At 39.4% G+C, this 26,161-nt stretch overlaps 1 protein-coding gene across 1 annotated transcript in view; it reads left to right on the top strand.

The window, feature by feature from the left end:
* The window catches only part of ctnnbl1 (catenin, beta like 1), a 78,449-nt gene that overhangs the window by 19,390 nt on the left and 32,898 nt on the right, over window positions 1–26,161 (top strand). The window contains exon 11 of the mRNA XM_026153900.2: window positions 7,038–7,219. Coding sequence (XP_026009685.1) covers window positions 7,038–7,219 — 182 coding nt within the window. The remainder of the gene's footprint in view (window positions 1–7,037; window positions 7,220–26,161) is intronic.

Below are 26,161 nucleotides of genomic sequence, written 5' to 3' on the forward strand. Positions count from 1 at the left end.
GTGACGCTACTTGCCATATACCTGGCGACAGTTTAGTTTCATCTGCATCATAGATATCGTACATGAACATCCATCCCATCCATCCATTCGCTTCCGCTTATCCTTTTTCAGGGTCGCGGGGGGCGCTGGAGCCTATCCCAGCTGTCATAGGGCGAGAGGCCGGGTACCCCCTGGACAGGTCGCCAGTCTGTTGCAGGGCCAACACACAGGGACAGACAACCATTCGCACTCGCATTCACTCGCACATTCACACCTAGTGGCAATTTGGATTATCCAATTAACCTATCCCCACAAGCTGCATGTCTTTGGACGGTGGGAGGAAGCCGGAGTACCCGGAGGGAACCCACGCAAACACGGGGAGAACATGCAAACTCCACACAGAAAGACCCCGGCCTGACAGTGGAATTGAACTCAGGACCTTCTTGCTGTGCGGCAACAGTGCTAACCACCGTGCCACCGTGCTGCCCATACATGGACATGTTTGTTGCAATATTGAGTACCAATGAACAGTATCACTTCCACAAATTCATAAATAGAACTTGGTGTATGAACTTTGTTCTCAGTGTAGTAACGTACAGAAGTACTATAAGTGAAACTTTAAATGACTTCTTCATTGATATAAAAATAAACATTAAACGTCTTGATATAGAATGGGGCCCTTGTGGCACAGCTTTCCTTACGCACCTCTATGCCTGCCATTTCTGCCAGTCCAATCAATCAACAGCTGGTGGACTGCAGCACCGCAGAGATGTGACCTTAAAGATTCATAAAGGCACATTACACGCCTTTATGAAACCTTCACAGCTTCTGCATTATTGTTCTAATAATCACATCACTGGTCACGCAGATTTAATGCTTCGATCAATATCTCATTATTGGAATGCAGAACCCTTTTTCTGGTAAATCATCTACCAGGGGAAAGGAGAGAGTGTCAGAAAAGGAGGTGGGGGAGTAATTACAACAACATATGATGGAGCAGAATATATAACTCTGGGAATGTTGTAAATGTCTTCTTTAGAAAGAAACAAGTTCTGTAATTTTTCACTTCTGAGCACTTCATTGTGCAAGGATGACCTTTATTTGACGCTAAATTCGTACAGAGAAAACTTCCATTTTATCATATTAAATAATCCTGCTGCAGCCCTCAGTCTTCATGTATTCATTACCTCCCTAACAACATCTCAACAATGTTCCCTCTAAGCTGCGCGCATGTGCAATTGCGCACTGCGGTCTCTGCACACAGAAAATCTGCGTTGCGTACAAAATAAAATGTAACCTGAATTGAAATTAAAATTAATACTTTAACAATTCTGTTTTGCTGTGTTAGTCAGTAAGTAACTGGCTGCTCCTGTATGGGATTAGAACGATGCCACCTTATCCCATAGTCCAGCCAATAATGCGATTCACATTCGTATATACGCAGCTAGAGCTGGGCGATATGAGATTTTTTCATATCACGATATGTTTTTTTCATTTCAGGCGATAACGATATCTATCACGATATAAGCCAAATAACTATATTTGTAAGATTTAAATGTGCCGTTGCTCACAAGTAAAATGTGAAATAATCAGCAGCTTGTTTTGATTTAAATATTTATTTCTCATAATAAGTTCAACAGGGTAGATGTACTTAAGGAACATGAGACTTTTACAGATAAATAAAGGCAAATATTGCAAACTACACAAAAGGCAGCCGCTAAAGCGTTTAAGTTTCAAAATAGAACAAACGAAACAGACTAAACTGTCAATTCCACTTAGAAACAAAATATTAATTCTAAAAATAAATCTTAGTTTGTTTTACAGAAGAACAGACAAAACTGACTAACTTTTGTCAATATCAAATAAACTGAGAACTAAAAGGAAATTCTCAATCTCTCCTTGTTGTATAGCTGAGCTTTTCAAACAGTTTTAACAGTTACTTTAGTCTGACAAAAGCCGAATGACGAATTAGCGCTTCCATTCAGAGACTGAGGCTACGTCCACACGTACACGGGTATTTTTGAAAACGGAGATTTTCCGTTTTCGTTTTAAAAAATAATCCCGTCCACACATAAAGGCAGAAATGAAGGAAAACGCTGCTATGAACATGCCAAAGCAGCAGGTGGCGCTAGATTCCTAACCGTGCAGAAATGTTGGCCAATCAGAAGTCTAGAAGCCTCGGTGGGAAAAAGTAAACAAAGCTGGGGCATAGAAGCAGAACCGAGTCGTATGTGTGGACGGACAGTAACTGTGTGTATATGTAAGCATTTAAACACTGCAGAGAGTAGGATTAACAGTAACAGTATTGTAGAAATTCATTTCACCGAAACAATAACGTGGCGCACAGTGTGACGCATGCACCAGTTTATTGTATTTCCAGACTTGTTTTCGGCACAATTTACAGTGCACGCTACTCTGTTTTTTGTCAGACTTGAAATAGCCGAAATACCTTCACACTACGGAACTTCTATGGCTCTTCCGTTCGACAATCTCTCCGGCGTTGGAAGCATCATCTGTTTTCTCTTCGGTCACGCTCGGTTGATTTTTCTAGTCGGCACACTCATTTCCTCCATTACGTGCTGGCTCCATTACCCGCTGGCTGCTTCCCAAACAAACACACGTGCGGCTTGGCACTTGTGCTGTACGTAACAAGTCACGCGACGTGACGCTGCGGCTGTGATTGGTTCGGCTCTGCGCTACTTAATTTGGATTGGCTGTTCTCTTTTTTTATTTATTTATTTTTAAGAGTACAAGAGCGGCGAGGTCTATCGCGATAGCTTAATTTCTCTATCGAGTAAAAGTTATATCGCGATACATATCGTTATCGTTCTATCGCCCAGCTCTATACGCAGCTAATCAACGTCGTTGTGAGGCTATGACAGCGTCCTTATGTGCCGACTCTGGTGTTTTAGCTAGCAAAGCGGCGTGGCTGAAGCCACGTTAATGACAACGTGTACAACCATTGGAGATGTGAGCAGGACAGACGGAACAATTGACGGAAAAAGTGTGGACTTTATACTAGTTTTTAAATTGTGTTGATAGGCCACGTAAAACCAGAGTTATGATTAAAAATATGCAATGTTTGGTTTCCTTCCTGATTACTATCGTTGTTTATGAAACTGCGTTTTATAAGGAAAACGCTCGAAAGCACTCTCCGCCTGTGAGCAAATACAAAACCAAAAAACCCCCAGCCTTTCCTATTGGTGGAAAAATGTACCATGTCGACCAATCAAAAAATAATATGGTAACATGGCATTTAGTTGTTTAGGAATGGGGGGAAGTTTTAGGAGTGACGGCGGTGTTTTGAGATGTGAGAGATTTGCGACGTTTAGCACAAATCTTGTGTAGTTAGTGTGTAGTGTTGTCAATAGTTTTGTTGTGTGCGTCAGAACAATGAGTGTTACAGGAGTGATGCATCTCCTGTTGTCAGGCCTGCAGGTATCAGGCTTGTGATGTTCTCCTTTATCTCATAGTGGACAGAAATTATTTTTTGGAGTGGCACAAATGATTTGTGTGGCATCAAATTTGATGCAGAACAGCTGATTGTTCTGTAAATAGTTTGAAATATTTATTTAAAAAAAAACGCCTTGGCTGCATTTTTAGGTAAACAGCTGCAAAAAACTTTGTTTGCATAACTCAGTTAGTTTTTTGAAGAAGTAACTACATAATTAATTGCCCAACATTGGTCATTATATACTGTATTTTGCAGACAGAGTTACAGGACTCTCTCCCAGACCACAGACTAACAACAGTATTGTAGAAATTCATTTCACCGAAACAATAACGTGGCGCACAGTGTGACGTCAAAAAATGCGCACACCTTTGACGCTGCGTTTTCTCCGTTTTTCTAGTCCACACGTAAATGCAAAAACGGAGTTTTCAAAAATATCCACCCTGGGCGGAGTTTTCAAAAATCTTCGTTTTCAGTGACCAAAAACGCCGTTTATGTGTGGACGAAAGGTGCAAACGCATAGAAAAATCTGCGTTTTCAAAAATACCCGGGTACGTGTGGACGTAGCCGAGCATGCACCAGTTTATTGTATTTCCAGACTTGCTTTCAGCACAATTTACAGTGAACGCTACTCTGTTTTTTGTCATACTTGAAATAGCCGAAATACCTTCACACTACGGAACTTCTATGGCTCTTCCGTTCGACAATCTCTCCGGCGTTGGAAGCATCATCTGTTTTCTCTTCGGTCACGCTCGGTTGATTTTTTTCTAGTCGGCACACTCATTTCCTCCATTACCCGGGCGATACGGTGGCTGGCTGCTTCCCAAACAAATACACATGTGCGGCTTGGCACTTGTGCCGTACGTAACAAGTCACGTGACGTGACGCTGCGGCTGTGATTGGTTTGGCTCTGCGCTACTTAATTTGGATTGGCTGTTCTCTTTTTTTATTTATTTATTTATTTATTTTTAAGAGGACAAGAGCGGCGAGGTCTATCGCAATAGTTTAATTTTTCTATCGAGAAAAAGTTATATCTCAATACATATCGTTATCGTTCTATCGCCCAGCTCTACCCTTTGTTATCATGGCTGTGTGCTTAGGTTAGTTGGAAGATTAACCAGAGTGCTCTGGAGAAGGTTATTACCAAGGATGTTTCTGTGTTTTTCCCTTGAACATGGCTCGTCTTGCAGTTCCTGCTGCCAGAAAAGATCCCCACAGCGTGATGCTGCCACCACCATACTTCACTGTAGGGATGCTATTGACCAGGTGATGAGTGGTGCCTGGTTTCCTCCAGGCATGACGCTTGGCATTGAGGCCAGCGACTTTAGTCTTTGTTTCATCAGACCAGAGAATTTTGTTTATCATGGTCAGCGCGTCCTTTATGCCTTTTGCTGAACTCCAGCAGGGCTGTCATGTGCCTTATTTTGAAAAGTGATTAGTGGAGTGCTGCAGAAATGGTAGGCGTTCTGGAAGGTTTCCTCTCCTCACAGAGCAATGCTGGAGCTTGTTAGATTAGCCATCAGGTCCAGTATAATATGAATAAGGATAATTTTGAACTGTGAATCATAAAAAAAGCTAGGTGTGGTTTAAAAGAGAGATGTAAATTAGAATAAAGATTCACTTTAAACACCGGATCACTTACATTTTCCTTATATTTATGATAAACCACCAACATGCCTAACAAAATAACCCCACATCATACAAAATGTAGTGTTTTTGATCTTTGAGTTACAAAGTAACCAAGATAAACAGAATAATAAAAAAATGAAAAGCTGCTCTACTCACTGTGACGCTTCGATCAAAAGCTCAATTTCAGACCTCTTCAGCCTCATATAACATAAAAGATTTGAGACCTGGTGTCTTGATGAATTCCTGGCAGAGCGAAATATTTGTTAGACCCGCCACTGAAACAGAGTTTTATCAGAGCAGTTTTACAAACACACAGTAAGACTTTTAAATGCATCAGCTTTCATACAAGTTCTTATTAATGTAGTTCCCTGTCTTTTCCAGTGGGATGTAGCCATTTTCTGATCAATCCTCGTAACTGTCTTGCTCAGGTTAATAAACTCTTTTCCAGGTTCTTTGACTTTGTTCTGGTTTAGTCTAATCTAGAATCTGACTGAAATCGAAAACATACTGCTGCTGTCATGCTTGTATCCACTAGATACAACCCACAATCCATTTTTTATGTGACAGCAGAGTAGTTCATGACACCAGGACTTTGAGTTAAGTCAGCTGTCTGCTAGCTGAATTGGCTTCCCTTCAGAAGGTTCCCTTCTGAAAGTACACTGCATATCGCTCCCCCTTGCCCTTCACTGCCGTCCATCATATATAATGTGTCTGTCTGCAGAACCAGACACAACTGCCTGAAATATGTGTCCCTCCTGTGAGATAAACACTGTCATCTGTCATTGGTGGGAATGGAGGAAGTGACACTTTGATAGACAGCTACATTTCCTACAAGAAGTGTGTAGAGCGGACGGGGTTGATGCAAAGAGAAGAGAACAGCATATCCTCGTTATTACTACAATAAATTGATGATGAAAAACAGATGACAATTCATCTTGTCGTGTTTACTCGTTTTCTTTTATTAGTAAAAGCATATATGAGTTTTCATGCATTACATTGGGCCGACAGCCTTTAGGGATATACAACTTAATAAATGATGTGAGTGGAGAATATAGGCAACATTTCATTGTTGCTTGGCAAGCTTGCACGTTCCTGAACGTCTCAAATCTCTCATGCTTAATACTGTGAGTGTTGTTTTACAACTTGTACAAATCAGCTCTTTAAAACTGCACTTATTTGTTGTGAATCAAATATAAAGCAGCTGTGTGTTTGTAAGATATGATTTTTAGTCTGTGAAATGCTATGAAATGCTAAGAATTGTTTAGACCAAGCCCTGGCTTTGAAGAGAGATACTCGAGGGATGTGACATATAGACCCTGAAAGATATTATTATATGTTTATGCACTGCTAAACTGTCAACAACACCTACAGCTACCATAAAGAAGGATTGCCAGGCAGCTGTTTGAGGAATTTTCTGAACCACTACAGAAGTTTAAAGTTGCCACGCAAAAACGCCAAGTATTTGTCAGTAAATTCACAAACCTCACGCTGAGGAGAACAGCGAAAAACGTATTCTTTTATTTTAGATCTGGATCACTTGTATGTTTTGTTTGCAGATAAGAGAACATTCCAAAAGCCAGAAGCAAGTGCTGAAATCCCTTTTATGTGGTGCTCGATAACAAAAGTGTTTGCACAAGTAATTCTTTATGCACTCCACTGTTTATTTTAAGTGCTTAAAATTTCCAGCAGCATAATTGTCAAATACCTTGTTTTTTTGTATCTGTTAATTCTAGTGATCATGTAAAGCTGTGGTCCAATTTAATCCATGTTGTTTGACTCTGCAGGAATAAATATATATTGTTTTTCTGTTAGAAATGAGAACATGCACCTCAAGGCTGAAATTTCATGTAGATATAAATGCATAAAAAAAATGGCATGTCTGTTATCGGTGTCTCAATACCGTTAGCTAGACTTTTCCAGGACAAAATAAAAAAGCCTGCATTTAAGATTTATTCAGTGTTTCTTCTCTATCCTGCAGAGAAAAGAAGATGTCCCGAACCAGTGCTCTGAAGGTCCTGGACCATGGAATGATTGGACCAGAGGGAACAGATAACTGCCATAAATTTGTGGACATCTTGGGGTTGCGAACAATCTTCCCGCTTTTCATGAAAACTCCTAAGAAGATGAGAAAAACTGGTGTTTCAGAGCGGGAGCATGAAGGTCAGTTACTAATTACAGCAGGTCAGCGAGGCTGTGTTCAGCTGTAATCTTGTTACCTTGTTTTGATCTCTTGGAGTAGAGTGACACGTTGGTTCAAGCAATGAAAAAGAAATTATTGCAACATTTCTAAACTGCGTAAAATCTAGGGGGACAAAATATTGATGGGATTGGACTGTTTTTGGTTTCATTTTCTCAGAGACATTATCAATACACTGGTGCCAATGTATTGACTTTTTCACTTTGTGTCAGTACTTCATGACTCCTCGTGGTGGCACTTTTCAAATGTCTACAAAGCACAGCGTTTGAGAGCAGGGAAAAGGCAAAAACCTGAAGAGATGCAGCCTTGAAATTGGTTAATGTTAGTTGCATAAAGTTTTTGCATTTTTCTTATTCTTTGAGTTAAACAGACATTGTGATATGTTAAAGATAATTATTTTGAATAATGTTCAACATCACAGTGTTGCTGTATTGCGATTCTAGGTTTTAAATGGGCCCTGGGACTAAATGATAAAACACTGTAGCTTTAATGAACTCGGCTGCTCACAGAACTAAACAAACTGTGGTTCATTTTTAATTGTGACCATACCTGAAAAGACATGTCCCTCTTTAAACCTTTGTATGAGGGGCAGCAAGTCTCTTTTTAAAGTTATGGTGACTCTTCAGAATCAGAATACTTTATTAATCCCTAGGGAAATTATGTGGGTTACAGTTGCTCCAGTACACTAGCGTCAACAAAAACAAACTAGACTATTTGTCAACACAGTATGTTAAGATATGAGGACTGGCACAATATATACAAGTCACCGAGTAATAAATATTCAGGGTTTACAGATGTGATTCTAAACGAATATCAAGAAATTGACAGTTGTTGTTTTATATCTTCTCTTTGACCAAGATAGAAATTTAGGAGTAACATGGCCTTACAAACCCAACAGTGAGATCTTAAGAGATCCACAGCCTACAGCTCTTCAATGGGGTGTCACAGGGTCCCCAGGAAAAAAAATTGTAAATGTAAAATAATAAAATAAATATTCTTCTGTAGCAATAACAAAGTATAACATAAATTATTCTGTAGCAATTGCCGCAGAATATCCAGTAATGTCCCTGCCTACAATTAAACACATTCACTTACTGAAAATTAGAGGCATCTGCTGTGGCAGATGGGTGCAAACCTTTTACCACAAACTCAGTCACTGCTCGGTGACATTCGTCTATCCTGGCCTGAAAGGAGACGCTACCGGTAGACTGCAGCGACAACTGCCAGCATCTGAGCCAGACTCTGTCTGTCTCTCTCATCATGGTCACCTAAATGCACAGTAAAGGCAGGTTTTGTAATAAGGCAGATCGTGCTAACATAATATGCACTGTTTACCTGCCGCATTAACGGGAGAGGACATGCAAACGTTACCGCTGCTGCTGGGTTGAGATTCACGAGTCCGGAGCGGAATTAAAAACACGACATTCATTTAAGGTTATCACGTGTTTTGTGAGCAAATGCTTTTGCATATTCGTAGTGTTTCCTCCCTTAAATGAAGTATCTACTTTGCAAGTATTGCTAGTAAAGTATAACCTAACTTTTGAGCGTTTGAGCCGCCATGTTTCCTGCCAGGTAAATGACGCTCCGCAACATGGTGACGTCATTCGGGGCGACTGGAATCGATAAGGGAATCGTTTGCAAAAATGGCAAACAATTCCAAGGAATGGAAACAGTGGGAACCGGTTCTCAACAAGAACAGTTTTTCGATACCCATCCCTACTTGTTTCTGCTCCTGTTTTCTAGTTTTCTGCAACGTCTAGTCACACTCATTTCCTGCAGGCGCTCTCAGTCCTAATCTGCTCATGTATCATGGTTTGCTACCTCTTTGGCCTGTCAGTTTACACTATCAATCCAATCTTGATTGATTTTCCTGCCTGTGCTCTCGAACCTCTCTTGTCTCTGAGTGAGAGATAGGAAGCGCAAACGAGAGACGGCGAGAGAGACGTAGGTTCGTGTCATACACGACAAGTGAGTAAAAATGGAGAGGAGACTGAAGGAAGAGGAGGTAGACAGCTTGTCCATCTCTCTGCCCTTTGTTTGATTATCAACGACCGAGACGTAAAATCCTTCCTCTCCTTCTGTTCGTATTAATTAGGTTTCATATGTCAGCTGGGGCTTGCTTGCTCTGCAGAGAAGAACAAATTGTCTTCCATTGTGTCCCATTTTCACCCAGGGACTCAATAAATTAACCTTTGACCCCCTTGAATAGCAGGACCAAGATAATAAAGCCCCCCCTCAGTGTGTTGAAGCCTCTGGCAGGGCAGACATACTCTTAAAAGACTAATGTGGAAATCCATCCCCAAGGTTCTCCCAGCCCTTGAATTTTGACAAATGTGGTCTTCATGGGTTTGTATTTGACAACATAAGCTGTGTTTGGAGATCAACAGTGTGATATGCAGTAATGATTAAAGAGGTCAAGCTCAGAATCAGAAAATGATGTTTTTAGGCCAAATCAAACCATGCTCAGTTGGGCTGATTTGTGGTCTTCAAGGGAAAAACTGGGGAATTACTACTGGTCCTTTTTATAGGCATCATTACATGACATTATTATATATATATATATATATATATATATATATATTTTTTTTTTTTTTTTTATATATATATATATATATATATTTTTATATATTTATTTATTAGGGGTGCAACGATACACAAAATTCACGGTTCGGTTCGATACTTTGGTGTGGTGTTTTTCAGTCGGGGTACCAAAATCTATCTCTGCCCTGCCCGTCGGGCTATTGTAGGAAGGAAAAATATATGTCAATGCTTTTGCATTCTTTCGGAAATGTAGCTGGGTAATTATGTCATTGGCATCGGTGAGCCACTGTCAATATGTGACATATTGAAATCGCGTTTGAATTTGCGCTTGTTTTTTTGCTTTCACTTTGCAATCGTGCGAACTGTGTATAGAGAGCGACAGCACTGATCTGTGAGTGATGATAATTTGCGCACCAATTCCTCTGACATTGTCTTATTAATCGTTAGCTTACTATGCAAACATGACAAGTGAAATCTCCCGCAGCTTAAACATGTGAGAGGTTGATCGCGCAGAGAATCGCTGAGCTTATGTGAGTGAGTGTGTAAAAGCAGCAGGATATATATTTGACTACGATGACCTGGATGACTGAGAACCTTCACAGACAGATATATATTTTAGTTCTGCTGAGCCAAATAAGACAGGTCAGGGTGAAGAAGTGACAGCCAAAGAAAAGCTTACCACAAAACGGAGAAGTTATGACAAATCAGACTATAAGGCAAAAAGAAAGTGCAGCTTTATGGTTTCATGGACAAAATAATTTCTGTGGCTGCAATATGACGAGCTAAATAACCAGGGCTGCACATAAGTGGTCCGCAGGTGCGCATTCGCTGTCAAAATAAAAAACACGCACAAGGGTTAGGGTTAAATTTAAAAACTGTACTTTTGAGTTAAAATATATATTTATAATTCTAATAAATGACAAATTAAAAAGGCATGAACATTTTTTTTGTATCGAAAAAATATCGAACCGTGACACCAAAGTACCGAACCGAACCGTGAATTTTGTGTATCGTTGCACCCCTAATATATATATATATATATATATATATATATATATATATATATATATATATAATTTTTATTTTTTTTTTTAAATCATAAATGCAGAACAGTTCCTACTGAAGGTGGAATTTATTACATATGCACTAAATGCATTTCTCTTAAATGTCAAGATTTTCAACTTCTCTTGTAAACTGCAAACTACAAAAATGTTCAAAAATATTACATTTTTGGATTTGGAGAGTTAAAATATTTTCCCTCCTATGGAATATATTCCTATGGAATGTGAGGTCTTTTAATTAAATGGGTGGCTGTGTCTCTGGAGGTGTCGCAAGCCATCCACTAATGCGAACGTGAGTGGTTTGATCCCTGGCTCCTTGAGTTTTGAAAGCATCGCTTGGAGTGGTAGCTATAGAGTGCTTAAACACATACATCAAAGTGCTGTATTAAATGTGTGTATGAATCAGTGAATGTTGCTTCTAGTAAAGAACATTTCAAAGCTCAGCGTGGAAAAGCCCTATAGAAGCCCCAGTTAATCTAACTTAATCTTCCATGTTTTTATCCAAAGCTACAAAGAGGATGGTTCACTCGAACAAATTTCTACATTTCTCTTAACAGTTCAAGATTTCTATTAATGATAAAGAGGAAAAGGTTATACCAGCAACACCAAAACACTGCACATATTTCCTGTCAGATATAAGCAACAGGCATACAATGAATTCAAAATTGTCTTTTAAGTGTTTTGTTTATTCTAATTTTTATGCAGCATTACACCAACTAGTAAATTACAAACTTTTTATTGAAACATTGTGTGTGTGTGTGTGTGTGTGTGTGTGTGTGTGTGTGTGTGTGTGTGGGGCACACCAGCTGCTTTAGCTGCCTTTTTACTTTACTTATATTTACTTTGTTGAACTTGTGTGGACAGCTGTTTGCCTCTACCACTGTGCATGAAGCAGACTAATTCTGATTTTGTGCATCTCTACTATTTTCTATTTTATTATTTTTATTTTATTTTTTTTCAAATACAAACATAATCATTGGGGGGAGGGGGACTCAAAATAACTTCGTAGAATCAATATAGTGCTCCTAGTTTGATATTTGGCACATGATTACTGTTATTATTCTCTGTGGTTACAAATGGGACCTGCGTAACTTTCCCAATCACGTCTGTATTGATTTGTCAAACAGCAATAGATGTAATGAGTTGCCTGTCACAATATAAGAGTGAACCCTCCTTCTAATTGAATATGGTGTGACTCAAGTGGTTCTCTGGAATAACATAACAGCGTAGATTAATTAACTATCATGCGCTTCAAACAGAAGTAATTAGGAAGTATGCACCTCGCTGTCCTTCTATCCACAGTCCCCTTGGTTACATTCACTCTATTAGTCTCTCTATCATAAACCTTTTTGTGAAGACTGATCCCTGTGAAATCCTTTTTGAAATTAGCATAGCCCAAATGACCAGGGATTGCCAGACCAAGTTAGCACACAGAATGGCATAATTAATAGGGCATTGTAAGTGACGAGAAAACACTGAAAAGACGCGGAAAAAAGAAAAACCCAAACAACAAATTACATTTCTGTGCTCATAAGTATTCTTGTCTCGACTCCGCCATTCACCTTGTTTTAGGGTCTCGGTTTATTGGTGTATGTACTCTGTCATTACCAGTGAAATGAGATTGTATGATGGAAATTGGTGGCAGCCGGTTGTTATATTTAGGTGGCTAATGATGTGAGCGAGTGCGGGAGGGAACAGAAGTAAACAACTAATTTACATGGTGAGGCACAATAGTCCTAGCTCTTTCTCCAGCTCCAACTCAGAAAAGTTTTTTTTTATTTTGTGTGTGCACTTGTGTGCGTGTCAGTGTTTGTTTGGTGGTGAGAGAGGGAACAGAGGCCTTTGTGCATGATACATTTTGAATGCCACACAAACACCTTCCAGTGCTGCGAACGGCCGTATCGCGACCCTTATTTTCTAATGACTGCACTACTATAGGTAATGAGTGAGACATGCTGCCAGAAAGAGACCAGAAGCACCATCATGTTTTATGGCTCTGCAGGTCTGCAAGATATACACGTTGTGGGTATAAAAGATGGAATAGACCATTTGATGGAAACGGCATCCCTTTATGAAAGCAACTCCACTCCTCCTCGTCCTCAAGAAGAGATTTCATTACAAAGACGAAACATCAAACTCTATCATCTTATTACTTTATCACAAGCATCTCTTCTCTGATATTAACAAATGAGATTTTTTTTTCTTAAAGCATGAATGCATAGTAAAATATATGACATTAGATAAGTGACTATAATGGAAAAACTTGGTTATCTAGATATTAAGATGAAACTTGTATATTTCGGGAAAAAAGCCCAGAATCAAATAGAAATCTCCTTTATTCATCCTTCTCCCAGCACAGACGTTTTAGGCATAGATTGGTATCAGTAACATTTTACAAGTATGATTGCAAACTGTGTTGTCGTAGTCGTGCTGTGTTAATCCTATTATTAGTGTATTTCAGAGGGAGAGATATGCTTTTAGAGCCTTGTGTAAAGACATATCTAATTAACATCTTCTTCATATTTGGTCTTTCCTCTGTAGGGGGATCATGTTTTATCTCTGTAAACTTTAATGAAATGTGCTGGGGTATATTAACTTGTACTGTATATAAACGGTTTATTTCAACAGACTGATCAGAAAGGGACTTGGACAACATTTAGGCGAAATGTATTACTTAGTAGTAGGGCTGGGCCATATTATACCGTTCACGATAATACCAGTACAATGTTAGGCAACAATAAGAAAATGAAATATCGCGATAACGTGCATGCACAGTGCCTTTGTTTTCATACGCACATGGCCGAAAAAGCATGGCGGCAACGGAGAATGAGAAGGGAGAAAGCGGATCGTTGAGTGAGGATGAACCAGATTTGGTTTGTAAAAATGGTGCCACTTCAGTGATGTGGAACTGGTTTGGTGTTTGTCTGTCAGATACCCACTAAAGTACATTTCTTTTTGTAGAACATGCAAGCGGGCCGTCGTTATTGCCAAATTTGTCGGACTAAGGTGCTCGTAAATCTGGGAGTAATCTGTGTCCTAAACTCCCAACTCCCAAGGTCCCAAAGTCAAACGAACACTGCGGCATCACTGAGAGTTAAAAACTGTCTAAATTCTTTCATCTTTAATAAAGCAATCAGCATTGCTGCTTTACCAGGTTTAACTATGAAGTTTAACATCCAGGCATCAATGAAAACAGAATTTATTACATTTAACGGAGTTAGAAGTTAACAGGAAGTTAGCTCGCTATTTTCGCTAGTTACCTATGCATGATATACCATGTTCTGCTGAGAGGTTTCTGAAAAAATTCAAACGTACAGCTCTGCTATCACTTCCAGACAGGAAACTAAACAGCAGTGACGTTTGTAAGGTTACTGAGGTTGGGCTAGCTGGTATATAATGATGTGCTACGTGATCACTAGCGACACAGCTATGTTAGCATAACATAAACAGTGAAGCTGGAGGATGAACACTAACACTTTTCCACTCGATAAAAGTTAACGTGAGGGTTCCTGACGGTTAGAGACAAATGCAATCGCATGGCAGGATGCTGTAAACGGACCAAACTTAAGTCAGGAGAACAACTGAGACAATCCATCCACAATAGAAGGTTAGTCATTAATATACTGCAACAACATGGGAATAGAGCAGCTGTGATAGAATACAGCATTAATGAATCAATGGTACAGAAGTGGAGGAAGCAAGAAAAATGAGTTGAATAAAGTTTGATTTATCTGACTGCTTTGTTTTGCTTAATGTGCCTTATAATCCTGTGCACCTTATGGTCCGAAAAATACATATTAGACTTTTTTTATTTGGCACACTGCAGTTTAATGTTGCAAAGCACCTCTTTTTAACTTCAGTGGATATTATACATGGTTATGCTCAGGATATGTCAGCCCATTTCTACTGGAAATGGCTTTTGGTTAAACTTTCAGCAAGGAATTTGCATTTGCACTGTTAACTTTTTAAATAGCTTTAATGCATATAAAAAACAGCTGCTTGTTTAAGTGAAAATAAATGGATGGGTTTTTTTTGCGCTGGTAAAGTTGTGGAGTTGTATTTTGTCTCGCATCAATTATATCATCAGTTATATCGTTATCGCAAATTTTCAAATATATATTGTGATAAATATTTTTGGCCATATTGCCCTGCTCTACTTAGTAGTAGTAGCAAGTAATAAACTCAGCCGTTTCCAATGCACGGGTTGTTTGGTGCAACAAGGTGGAACAAATATATAATATACTAATATTATACCGTACAAAAAGCTTCTTTTTTTGTTTTGTTTATAAGACCTATTGTAGTTTTTAGAAAATGATTGCTCTGCGGTCATATACTGTCTGTCAGAAATGGATTAATAGCATGGGTTAAAATGGGATTTGGCAGGTAGCTGTGAACCCTTGTTCTCTGGTGTAACCATGCAGCAAGGGAAAAAAATCACTTAGAAATAAGAGACGTAAATTGTATCGTGAGCTCTAGTTTATTTTCTTTGCATACAGGTTGTGACCAGCTGACCCATGCTGCTGTTGCTGCTTTAGGTTTTATTGCACTTTGTAAATTAGATAGTTTAACAAAATTTAAATTACTGTCTGCTACTCTTGATATAATCTGACATTTACCAATAACACCAGAGCTTGCCCTGCATCGGTCCATGCAGTCTTCATCAGAATACTGCGCAATAACCAGTTTAGCCTGCACGAAAGTGTATTTTGATGCAACAAAACTGCTGTACTTCATTTTGTTTTTATGTTTTTCACTATATGAAAAAAATACATAAATTCAGCAACAGATCATCAATAAATCCTGGAGCTATTGTAAAAAAAAATCTCTAAATTTAGAACTTTACCCAACCTTTAGATTTTTAGCGTTTCAGATTTCACTGAGCAGTCCTTACCTCTGAAAATAATCTCACAGCTTCTTCTACGGTCCTCTCTTTTTAACACCTTTCTCTGTCTCTGAAAATGAATTATCACACATGAACATTTTTCCTTCCCTTCTGATCTTCTGTAGTTTTAGCCAGGCAACTTTATTGATATCTGGAGCATGAATACGTCAAAGTGATTACAAGAAGAAAGGATGTGTTGAAGACATAAGTTGACTGTGGGATGACATTACTTTCTAAGTACTGAACAAGCATCTTCATCCCATCAACTGTGAGCAACATACAAGTTGCAACACAGAGGTAAATAACTTTCTTGATAGTTTTCTTTAGGACACTGCCTGTCAGATTAGACTACTAATTAACTGGGATTCCCATTCTGGATTGTTCCGTTCCACTTTAACATCTGTTTAGAAGCAATAAAAGTGCAACCTTAAAATTCTCTTATCTTACCTGGCGGAGCTGTCTGCGTGTGTCCAGTACAGTCAGATATTGATTTAACCTGACAGCTGCTTTTTTTTTTCGTTGGAAAAAATGGTCTGAAATATGCATGCTGAGCAGACGTCAAGTGTCCTGCCACAAATTCCAACCTGGCAGCATCCTTGCTCAATTCCATTAGTAAAGGAACTCTTATTGTTTGCTACATCTCAGAAAGGACAACATTAGATGTCCCATACAAATTACATACAAATTGCTTCATTGCCTGTAGTTCATCTGTGATCATGGCTATTCTGACAAATATAGACTAGAACCAGATATACTTTGTATACAAAAACTGCTCCCATAAAGAAAAACTGTACTGTATAATGTGTTACAAAGTCTGAAAATCTTACTGAGAAACATAATGAATGAATCCGAAGATGTGAACTTGGGTCTCTTTCTCCAGACCTTATCCTCCAGAGGAACTTCTAAAAGCCTTTTACTCACCAAGTCCATTGCAAAAAAGTGATGCTAAATTCTGAATTTTTTGGATATGAACTTGCATTTTAGTGGAAAAAGAAAAGTCGAAATTTAGTGATGACAAGCTGGACCTGGTCTTTCTGCACAGAAAAAGGATGAAATGGAGATTCTGGGTTCATCCAATTCTCAAGACAAGCAAGCACCAGGGAGAATTTCATGGTTTGAGCCAAGATTTCAAGCTCTATCATGGCCGCTTTCGTACATATTTCAGGATCTCAGTTGGGCAGTTTGAGCTTTTGCTTTTAGAGTTGGGACCACATTTCAGACAGAAAAACAATTTTAGAGAGCCAATTGAGCCGAAGCAGCATCTATCTGTGTCTGAGGTAAAATAGTATTATTTTACTATTTGTATATCCAGTACCTGTGCGCATTTTGAGCTGCAAGCACAGTGGTCTGATTGGTCAGATCTGTTTATTCGCATCTGAAAATTCAAGCTTGGTTAAAAGAAAAACAAATGCCACAAAGTCTTCTATGGAAATTGTGCGGTTGGTGTGTACAGCTGTATTAAGAAGAATAATTTTAACTCACAAAATATTCAAACAGATTCTGCATGTCATGTGTGTTAAGTCATCAGGATGGCCTGCATTTTGTCAACAGGAGCATAAATAAACCTTAATTTTTGTCATTTCTGCCCACAAATCCATTTCTGCTTCCAAGAACATACTCTCAGATACCTGTTTATGTACTCATCTGAGGAACCGTGAAGATGCTAATTAAACAGATGACTGCTTCAATTATGACAAAAATAGGACAGAAACATTAGTTACTGTGGCAGCTGAAAACATCCAGGACTGCAAATTTCCACCCAAGTTCCCAAATTATCAGACTGTGTACCCACCAACAGGTATTGGAACAAGATGTATTATGCATTTCCTAGGGGCAATATGTAGATTAAGTTTTTAAACTTAGCCAAGCTAATGATAGCAAATTGATAGCAATGAAATAAATCAAACAAACAAAACCACAATTCATTCATGCTCCTTCAGGTACCTCCTGACAGTCTATCCTGTGGTGCTGAGAGGCTGATTGCTCTCCCTAGGGTGCTCTTAGTCCAGACTCAATCAGTCTATCATTTAGCTACCACCTATCTGTTCTTCTGTCATTCAGAATTACACCATGCTTCCTTTAACTGTCAATCAATAAATGAATCCAGGCCCCTCAGGGTTATTTGCATGTTAACTTAGTGCTATGGATCCCCTGGGGCAAGGCAAATGCAAATGATGAATGATTGGAGGAGGATGAGTGAATATTTGCAATTGGAATATTATGCATTGGGTAATGTGAGTGCAAATATTTCTAGGAATATTTGACAGGGACCTTGTTCACTGTTGTGAAGTAGTTTAACTTTACTCGAGGGTTTCGTGCATTACTTTTTGGAAGTGCAAACACTAACAGCAGTCTCGCGTTGTCTTATTGTCAGCAATGATGTAACTCTAACACGGTGAGGTAGGCTTTTCAGACGACATTGTTGCTTGACATTTATAACGGCAATATCCATTGATCTAGTGTTGTTTTTGAAGGACTTTGTTGTGGATTCCCCCCCCCCCCCCAGTTGTTACACTCATTATTCAAACGTTTTGGTTACTTGTATAACCTCTGTTCTCTGAAAACCAATTGTGGTATCTCACTATGGGAGATATAGCCTACTCCCAGATTGCTAATGATCGGACAGGACAAAATGAGTTTAGCCACCTCTGGCTCTCAGCAACAAATGGCAGAGGAAAAGCTGATAGATCCTGGGGCAGCTATAGGTAGACTCCCTAACCTTAGGCATGAAGGCAGGGGCGCAGAGCCACCTTATAAAATTATTATAAGGATGGGGGACAAACTGCAGACAGGAACAGGACATAGATAAGTCATTCATAGCATGCAAATCACTCATTGTTTTCGCTGATGCCAAAGCCAGCAATAGGATGGGTGCATCCTCGCTTAATGGCGTGCCCTTGTTTCTTAACGAAAAGAACAGAGGACATTGTGCATTTTTGTGTGATGCGAACAGATCTGTCCGAACCTCTCCCACAGCTGTTGCACCATTTCTGAATTGGGTCTAAACTCCCGGTAGAGTTGATTCCCTCTAGAGAGCAGATCTGCCATGGTGTTCAACACACTGGGAATGTGTGTCGTGCGTAATGACAGGAGGTGTTTGCTGCTGCACGTAATCAGGCTGTGTGTCAGTCTGTGCAAAGTTACAGAGCAAGTTCCTCATGACGGTGTATATACGCACTGCTGTTATGTCTGTTTTAACTAAGATATGACAACTTTTCAGAAGCGGCAAAAAACACTTCAGCTAGAGCTGGGCGATATGAGATTTTTTCATATCACGATATGTTTTTTTCATTTCAGGCGATAACGATATCTATCACGATATAAGCCAAATAACTATATTTGTAAGATTTAAATGTGCCGTTGCTCACGAGTAAAATGTGAAATAATCAGCAGCTTGTTTTGATTTAAATATTTATTTCCCATAATAAGTTCAACAGGGTAGATGTACTTAAGGAACATGAGACTTTTTCAGATAGATAAAGGCAAATATTGCAAACTACACAAAAGGCAGCCGCTAAAGCGTTTAAGTTTCAAAATAGAACAAACGAAACAGACTAAATTGTCAATTCCACTTAGAAACAAAATATTAATTCTAAAAATAAATCTTAGTTTGTTTTACAGAAGAACAGACAAAACTGACTAACTTTTGTCAATATCAAATAAACAGAACTAAAAGGAAATTCTCAATCTCTCCTTGTTGTATAGCTGAGCTTTTCAAACAGTTTTAACAGTTACTTTAGTCTGACAAAAGCCGAATGACGAATTAGCGCTTCCATTCAGAGACTGAGGCTACGTCCACACGTACACGGGTATTTTTGAAAACGGAGATTTTCCGTTTCCGTTTTAAAAAATAATCCCGTCCACACATAAAGGCAGAAATGAAGGAAAACGCTGCTATGAACATGCCAAAGCAGCAGGTGGCGCTAGATTCCTAACCGTGCAGAAATGTTGGCCAATCAGAAGTCTAGAAGCCTCGGTGGGAAAAAGTAAACAAAGCTGGGGCATAGAAGCAGAACCGAGTCGTATGTGTGGACGGACAGTAACTGTGTGTATATGTAAGCATTTAAACACTGCAGAGAGTAGAATTAACAGTATTGTAGAAATTCATTTCACCGAAACAATAACGTGGCGCACACCTTTGACGCTGCGTTTTCTCCGTTTTTCTAGTCCACACGTAAATGCAAAAACAGAGTTTTCAAAAATCTTCGTTTTCAGTGACCAAAAACGCCGTTTACGTGTGGACGAAAGGTGCAAAAGCATAGAAAAATCTGCGTTTTCAAAAATACCCGGGTACGTGTGGACGTAGCGCATGCACCAGTTTATTGTATTTCCAGTAGGGCTGAACGATTATGGAAAATAATCTAATTGCGATTTTTTGCCCCAATATTGCAATTGCGATGCGATATGCGATTATTTTTTAAGGTCTTTGTCTTCTGTATTATTAAACAAAGACAAGCAATACATCATATAGTATGGCCAATACTATATTACATTAATTTTAAACTGTTCTTTCCTGGAAGACAGACCTCTGTTATGATGACATGAGGTGATGCATGAATTGATGACTGACATTTTTATTTAACTTCTTCAATCACAACAGTATATTTGAACATACACAATAGTTTATTTTTAGCTTACAAACATCTGAGCATAAAGTGCTGACAAGGAACCCTGGTGTAAACATTAAAATGAAAGTCAGTACAATGTGCAGATTGCAGAAATATACATAAACAAAATCAGTGGCTTTACCACACTCAGTTTTTCGACATCTGTGAACTACTAGACAGTCATTCAATTAAAAAATAATATTAAATAAATAAAACTAATAAATAAAAAATACACACATCTTACTGATCTCTGCAGTCAGTAACATTACACATAAAGTGCAAACATAATAGCAATTGTATAAACACACACACAAACACGCCTTTAAAATTTAAAGGCGTGAAATTGGATGGTCTAGCCTTCTGAATCAGAAGGCTAGTTCTGATTAGCGTCACCGCTGTCTCGGTGGAGTTTAATAAACTCGGCCGTCTGCTTCTTGCTATCTAAAATATAACCAGACACTGGCGTAAATTCTCGACTGTCTCATACTTCTGTTTAATAAGTTTTCTGTTTGACGTTTAGTCAGCTGTGTGAAAACCAAGGAGGAACCCACCCGGGGGATTAATAAAGTTTTATTTTATCTAATCTAATAACTTTAATCTCAGCCAAACCGATTTACTCACGAACAAACAAAACACTGAAAAAAGCCCAACAATAACATTTTTAGGTTGTCTAAGTGACTTATATATTACGTTTAACCCGAGCAGCGAAACTCCGCGGTGATCTGAAAATGATGTGCCGGGAGTTGTGCCGTTCTCGGCCGCATCAGTAACCCTCGAGCTCCCGGCTAGCTGTCGAGCTGGTGGGTAGCAGACGCCTCTGAAAACGTCGAAGCACTTTTGCAAATATGGGATATCTTGATAAACCGAGCAGATATTTGATGTTTACACAACTACTTTCTCGCCTGAAAATATGTTAAAAGTTTATTTTGTGACCCAGAAAGATTAGTATGAGTAATTTTAAAACTTAGTATCGGCCGCCATTGTTGGAAACTGGAGTTTGGCTGGGCCGCGCTATGAATTCTGGGATATGGTAGTAATTTGGACAGCCTTCGGCGCGTCGCTGTGACGTAATCGGTCTACAAATGCGGCCTCAGGAGGATGCAGCCCATGAATTTGGACATGTCCAGAGTATAATCGCAGCCTTTGCGGTTAGAAAATTGCACTTGATCATGTCGCGATATTATCGCAAATGCGATATATCGTTCAGCCCTAATTTCCAGACTTGCTTTCGGCACAATTTACAGTGCACGCTACTCTGTTTTTAAGTCAGACTTGAAATAGCCGAAATACCTTCACACTACGGAACTTCTATGGCTCTTCCGTTCGACAATCTCTCCGGCGTTGGAAGCATCATCTGTTTTCTCTTCGGTCACGCTCGGTTGATTTTTCTAGTCGGCTCACTCATTTCCTCCATTACCCGGGCGGTACGGTGGCTGGCTGCTTCCCAAACAAGTACACATGTGCGGCTTGGCACTTGTGCTGTACGTAACAAGTCACGTGACGTGACGCTGCGGCTGTAATTGGTTCGGCTCTGCGCTACTTAATTTGGATTGGCTGTTCTCTTTTTTTTCTTTTTTCTTTTTTTTAAGAGGACAAGAGCGGCGAGGTCTATCGCGATAGCTTAATTTCTCTATCGAGTAAAAGTTATATCGCGATACATATCGTTATCGTTCTATCGCCCAGCTCTAACTTCAGCGTTGGAAAAACTGCTGCCAGCTCCAAGTAATTTCTAGCGAGGTGTCATTTACGGCGGACCCCTCGGAAATATACCCCTATCCTGTTAATGTAGTATCCATTGTCAATTTTCCTCATAATAACGGTATTCAAAGGGTCACCAACAGTGAACAGTTTGGGGTCCCTCCAGTGACCGAGAGCCAGTAGACATTCGGGGAGAAATTTTGGCCATATGACTGAGATAACGTCTCACATCCAGCTGCAGCGAGGACAGCCCCTGGGGAAATGACGGAAATCACCGAAACAATCAGTCCAGTTAAACGCAAGCAAGCTGTTAATGAGACCAGCTTTCTGTTGCGAAACAGAGTTATTTGTAGGCTATGCCCTGGAACGCAAACCTAAAGAATTAGCATTTATCCAGAACTGGAAATGTGGAAATGAGTGTCTTGTAGATCTATCGATGTGAATAGATCGAAACAACACATTTTGTGTCAACATTCTGAATTTGTATTTTCTGAGGTGAGAACTGAGGGAGCGTTAATTTCAGAATGGGACCAAATGATCCCCCACCTTTTCGGAATTTGGAAATGTCTGGAATAAAAGCCTAGATACCACTCCTCAGCTTAAGAGAGAGGATATTTTGCTCTCTAAAGCCTTTTTGGCCCTGCTCTGTAGCCATTGAACCCACCACGCCATTGTAAATGGTTGGTTTTGTTGCAAACTGTAGCCTGTAGCCCCTGGCAACGGTTGTTAACACTCATGAATAGACTGCGCGTGCTTGCCATTCCTCCACCCTGGCGGCTAATTAACCCAGGGGACGAAAGTTCAGAAACAAGGTCCAGTCACACTGCTCTCTTGGCTTTATGTCTGGCTTCATAAAAAAAATAAAACATGTCCGTACATACTAGGGGTGCAACGATACTCGTATCGGTATTGAACCGTTCGATACAGTGCTTTTGGTTCGGTACGCATATGTATCGAACAATACAAAAAATTTTATTTATTTTATCAACTTTTCTTCTGACAATGCTGTCTGTGTTGAGCGCTCAGTGAATCTGCGTTCAACTACTGTGCCTAGGCTGCACTGTCGAGTGCAGATCCACTGAGCGCAGCTCAAGCTAGCAAGACAGAAGCTAAGCTCAAAGCTGAACCTCCCCCACCCTCATTCAGATCTGGCGTTTGGAACTATCTTGGTTTTCATGTGAAGCATGACCCTGATGGTAAGCGCGTCATGGACAAAAGAAAAACAATATGTCGGATGTGCCACGCAATGCTCAATTGGTGGGAACTAGTGCGTTAGCACAGTTATCTTGTTAACGTGTTGACCCCGTCCAGCCCCACACACGGGGCGATCCGTGGTAACTCGTTAACGGAGATTTGCTGCGTTATGGCGTTAATGTCATTTTAACGAGATTAACGCTGACAGCACTAGTGGGAACACAACGAATATCACTGCACATTTACACCGACAGCATCCTAGTGCAAAGACAAGTGGAAGCAGACAAAAACAACAAGCATGCATGCTACAAACTTTACCCGAGTCATTTAGACAGCCGTTAGCACATGATTCTCCTTATGGGGACCTGATATGTTTAATATGCTGCTGAGAATATAGCCCAGAAGAAGCGGATAGTATAGCTTTTATTTTGGAAAGAGCCATTTATCTGTAATAAACTCTCTTTTCCAAAGATGAGTGATTTCTCGATCAGATAGATTTATTAATTTTTTTTAATTTGTTGTTTCAGCAACATTACATTTAAAAACCATACTTTTGAGTTAAAACATATATTTATAATTTTAATAAATGACAAATTAAAAAGGCATGAACATTTTCTTGTATCGAAAAAATATCGAACCGTGATACCAGAGTATCGAACCGAACCATGAATTTTGTGTATCGTTGCACCCCTAGTACATACCCACAATTCTACCAAAGGCACAGGATGTGCTAGCAGTAACGCGACAACTGCTATTATTTCCTCAATGAAAATACAAAGCTACAGCATAATAAATGTTCCCGAAAACTAAAAAAAAAAACCACGTTCTTGAACAACCTTAATGGCTGCGTCAATGAACATATTCAATTAATTATTCTGGTTGAGGACCGCTGAGGAGCTCTTATAATCTTTACAGGGAAGAAAGTGAGAATGCCTAGTGTGGGGGCCAGGGGTTGGGGGGGCCCTTGTCCTTGAAGTAATTGGTCTGTCTTGAACAGGCGTGGTGGTAGTGGCGCTTCCGTGATTGGTCACGCCAGAGGGCGCTTCCCATAGTGAAATACTGAAGGAGGTTTGAAAGAAAACATTTAAATGAGGTATTGATTGCACACTTTTCTAAGACAGATGAGGAAGCTTATTTTTACTCAGCTTTGCCCTTTATCTGGTAGCCACAATGTAATCCCGCTCCCACCTCCTTCACAAATCTCAAAGGAGCAGTCTCTGCTTAGTTTTAAACTCTTTGGAAAGAACATTCTGCAGCCAGCGATCAATAGCCTCCCCGGCAGGGCGTGGAGGTGGTGACATCAATTACCACTTGGATCAAGTTGATAAAGTAGTGTCCTTTTGGAAATGGCATTTAGCCTCCTTGTCTTTGTGTACAGGAAATAAGGCTGTCTACATTAAAATAAGGGATCTTTGGACTGAACCGTCCTGATGTTCAGCCTGAGCAGATACTTGTGATACCTCTGAACCAGTCAGAAATAGTTCATTTATTTTTTCCTTTGTTCTGATGTGTCATGATGATATAAAGGATTTTAATAGAAGTGCTGAGGTGATTTTAGTTTGTCAAAATTTGAAGTATCGTTAATTAATCCTTAATTTACTCCTGTAAACAAACATATCACAGCAGTATAAATCAAAAAGTTGGTCTACTTTAGACATGGGCATTCTTGCAGTGACTGTTGAGATATGGATAATGTGAATTCAGAATTCCTTGAAAGTTTCACGTATTGAATTCTCAAATTTTAATGAATCAGAGTTTAATAATATTTGAATCAAAATATAACCGTGGTGTTGTTATTTTGCCATCACCGTATGTCACACCTGATTAAGCCATGCCCATATAGGGCTTATCACCAACATTACAAATAACTAAAAGCTGTTTTTTATTCAAGAATATTTGGTTGCTTAGAGGCATAATTAAAGCACAAAGCTACAGTTTCAGGGACTTTAATTACATCAGAAGTATTGAGTAAATTATTAGAAGTTTGATGTAAAACATTGGAGGGATTTAGTTTGATAGAAGAGCAATAGATGCGAACAGAAGTGTTAAAATAACCAAATATTTGGCTTGCAGATTTAGCAGGAATACACATTTATTGTTAAATTTTTAGCTCTTTTTACATTTTACATTTCCGCTGAATTGCCATGCTGAAACACTGCAACTCCAGTTCATTTTCACACGTTTTTTTTTTCCTCTGCTTTTGATGGATATTTCTATATTCTGAAAAGGCTACATCTGGCAGGTGTTAGAGGCCTTAAGTGTTCCCAGCCTTCACTTCTTGTGGGTAGAGAGCCTACGGGTCATAGGGGATTGCACAAAGGGAGCTGACAGCAAATACGACCCCTTTTAAAAAGTAGAAATGGGATTGATTCCTGCACTCTTGTTGCTTAGCAACTGCAAAGCCTCGTTGAGAGAGAATATTGACCTCTTGTTGATAAAGTCCAATTACATTTTTCCCCCTCCACTCTGTATATCCAGAGATTTTACAATGTCATATTCTCTTCCCCCCTTGTGTGTACACTGTATTTCCCATTCAATATCATGGAGCAATATTATGCGATTGCTGCCTTTTGGTGCCGCTTTGTGACTAAGAAGGTCTTTGAATGAGATAACACGTCTTACATAGCATGAATTTGGCTAACAAGGGCACTCAATGTGACTAACTGGTGTTTGTTGCTAATTCAGTCAATTAACATGTTTCTAGACCTCCTGCTTGCTAAATGGCCCCAGAGCTGCCACAGACGAATTTCTATCACCCCGATAAATGTAATTCAGCCACAGCCAAAACCATTTAGCATGTTCCAGCATGCCCTAAAATGAAAATTGATTTCTAAATTTCATTAACATTTTTCCCTCCTCTCATTCTGTGCACTCTCTGTAAGAGTATCCACGCTTAGCCGGCTGCATGCTCTAATTGCAAAT

This window comes from Astatotilapia calliptera, chromosome 20 (assembly GCF_964374335.1).
Source record: "Astatotilapia calliptera chromosome 20, fAstCal68.1, whole genome shotgun sequence".
NCBI lineage: Eukaryota > Metazoa > Chordata > Actinopteri > Cichliformes > Cichlidae > Astatotilapia > Astatotilapia calliptera.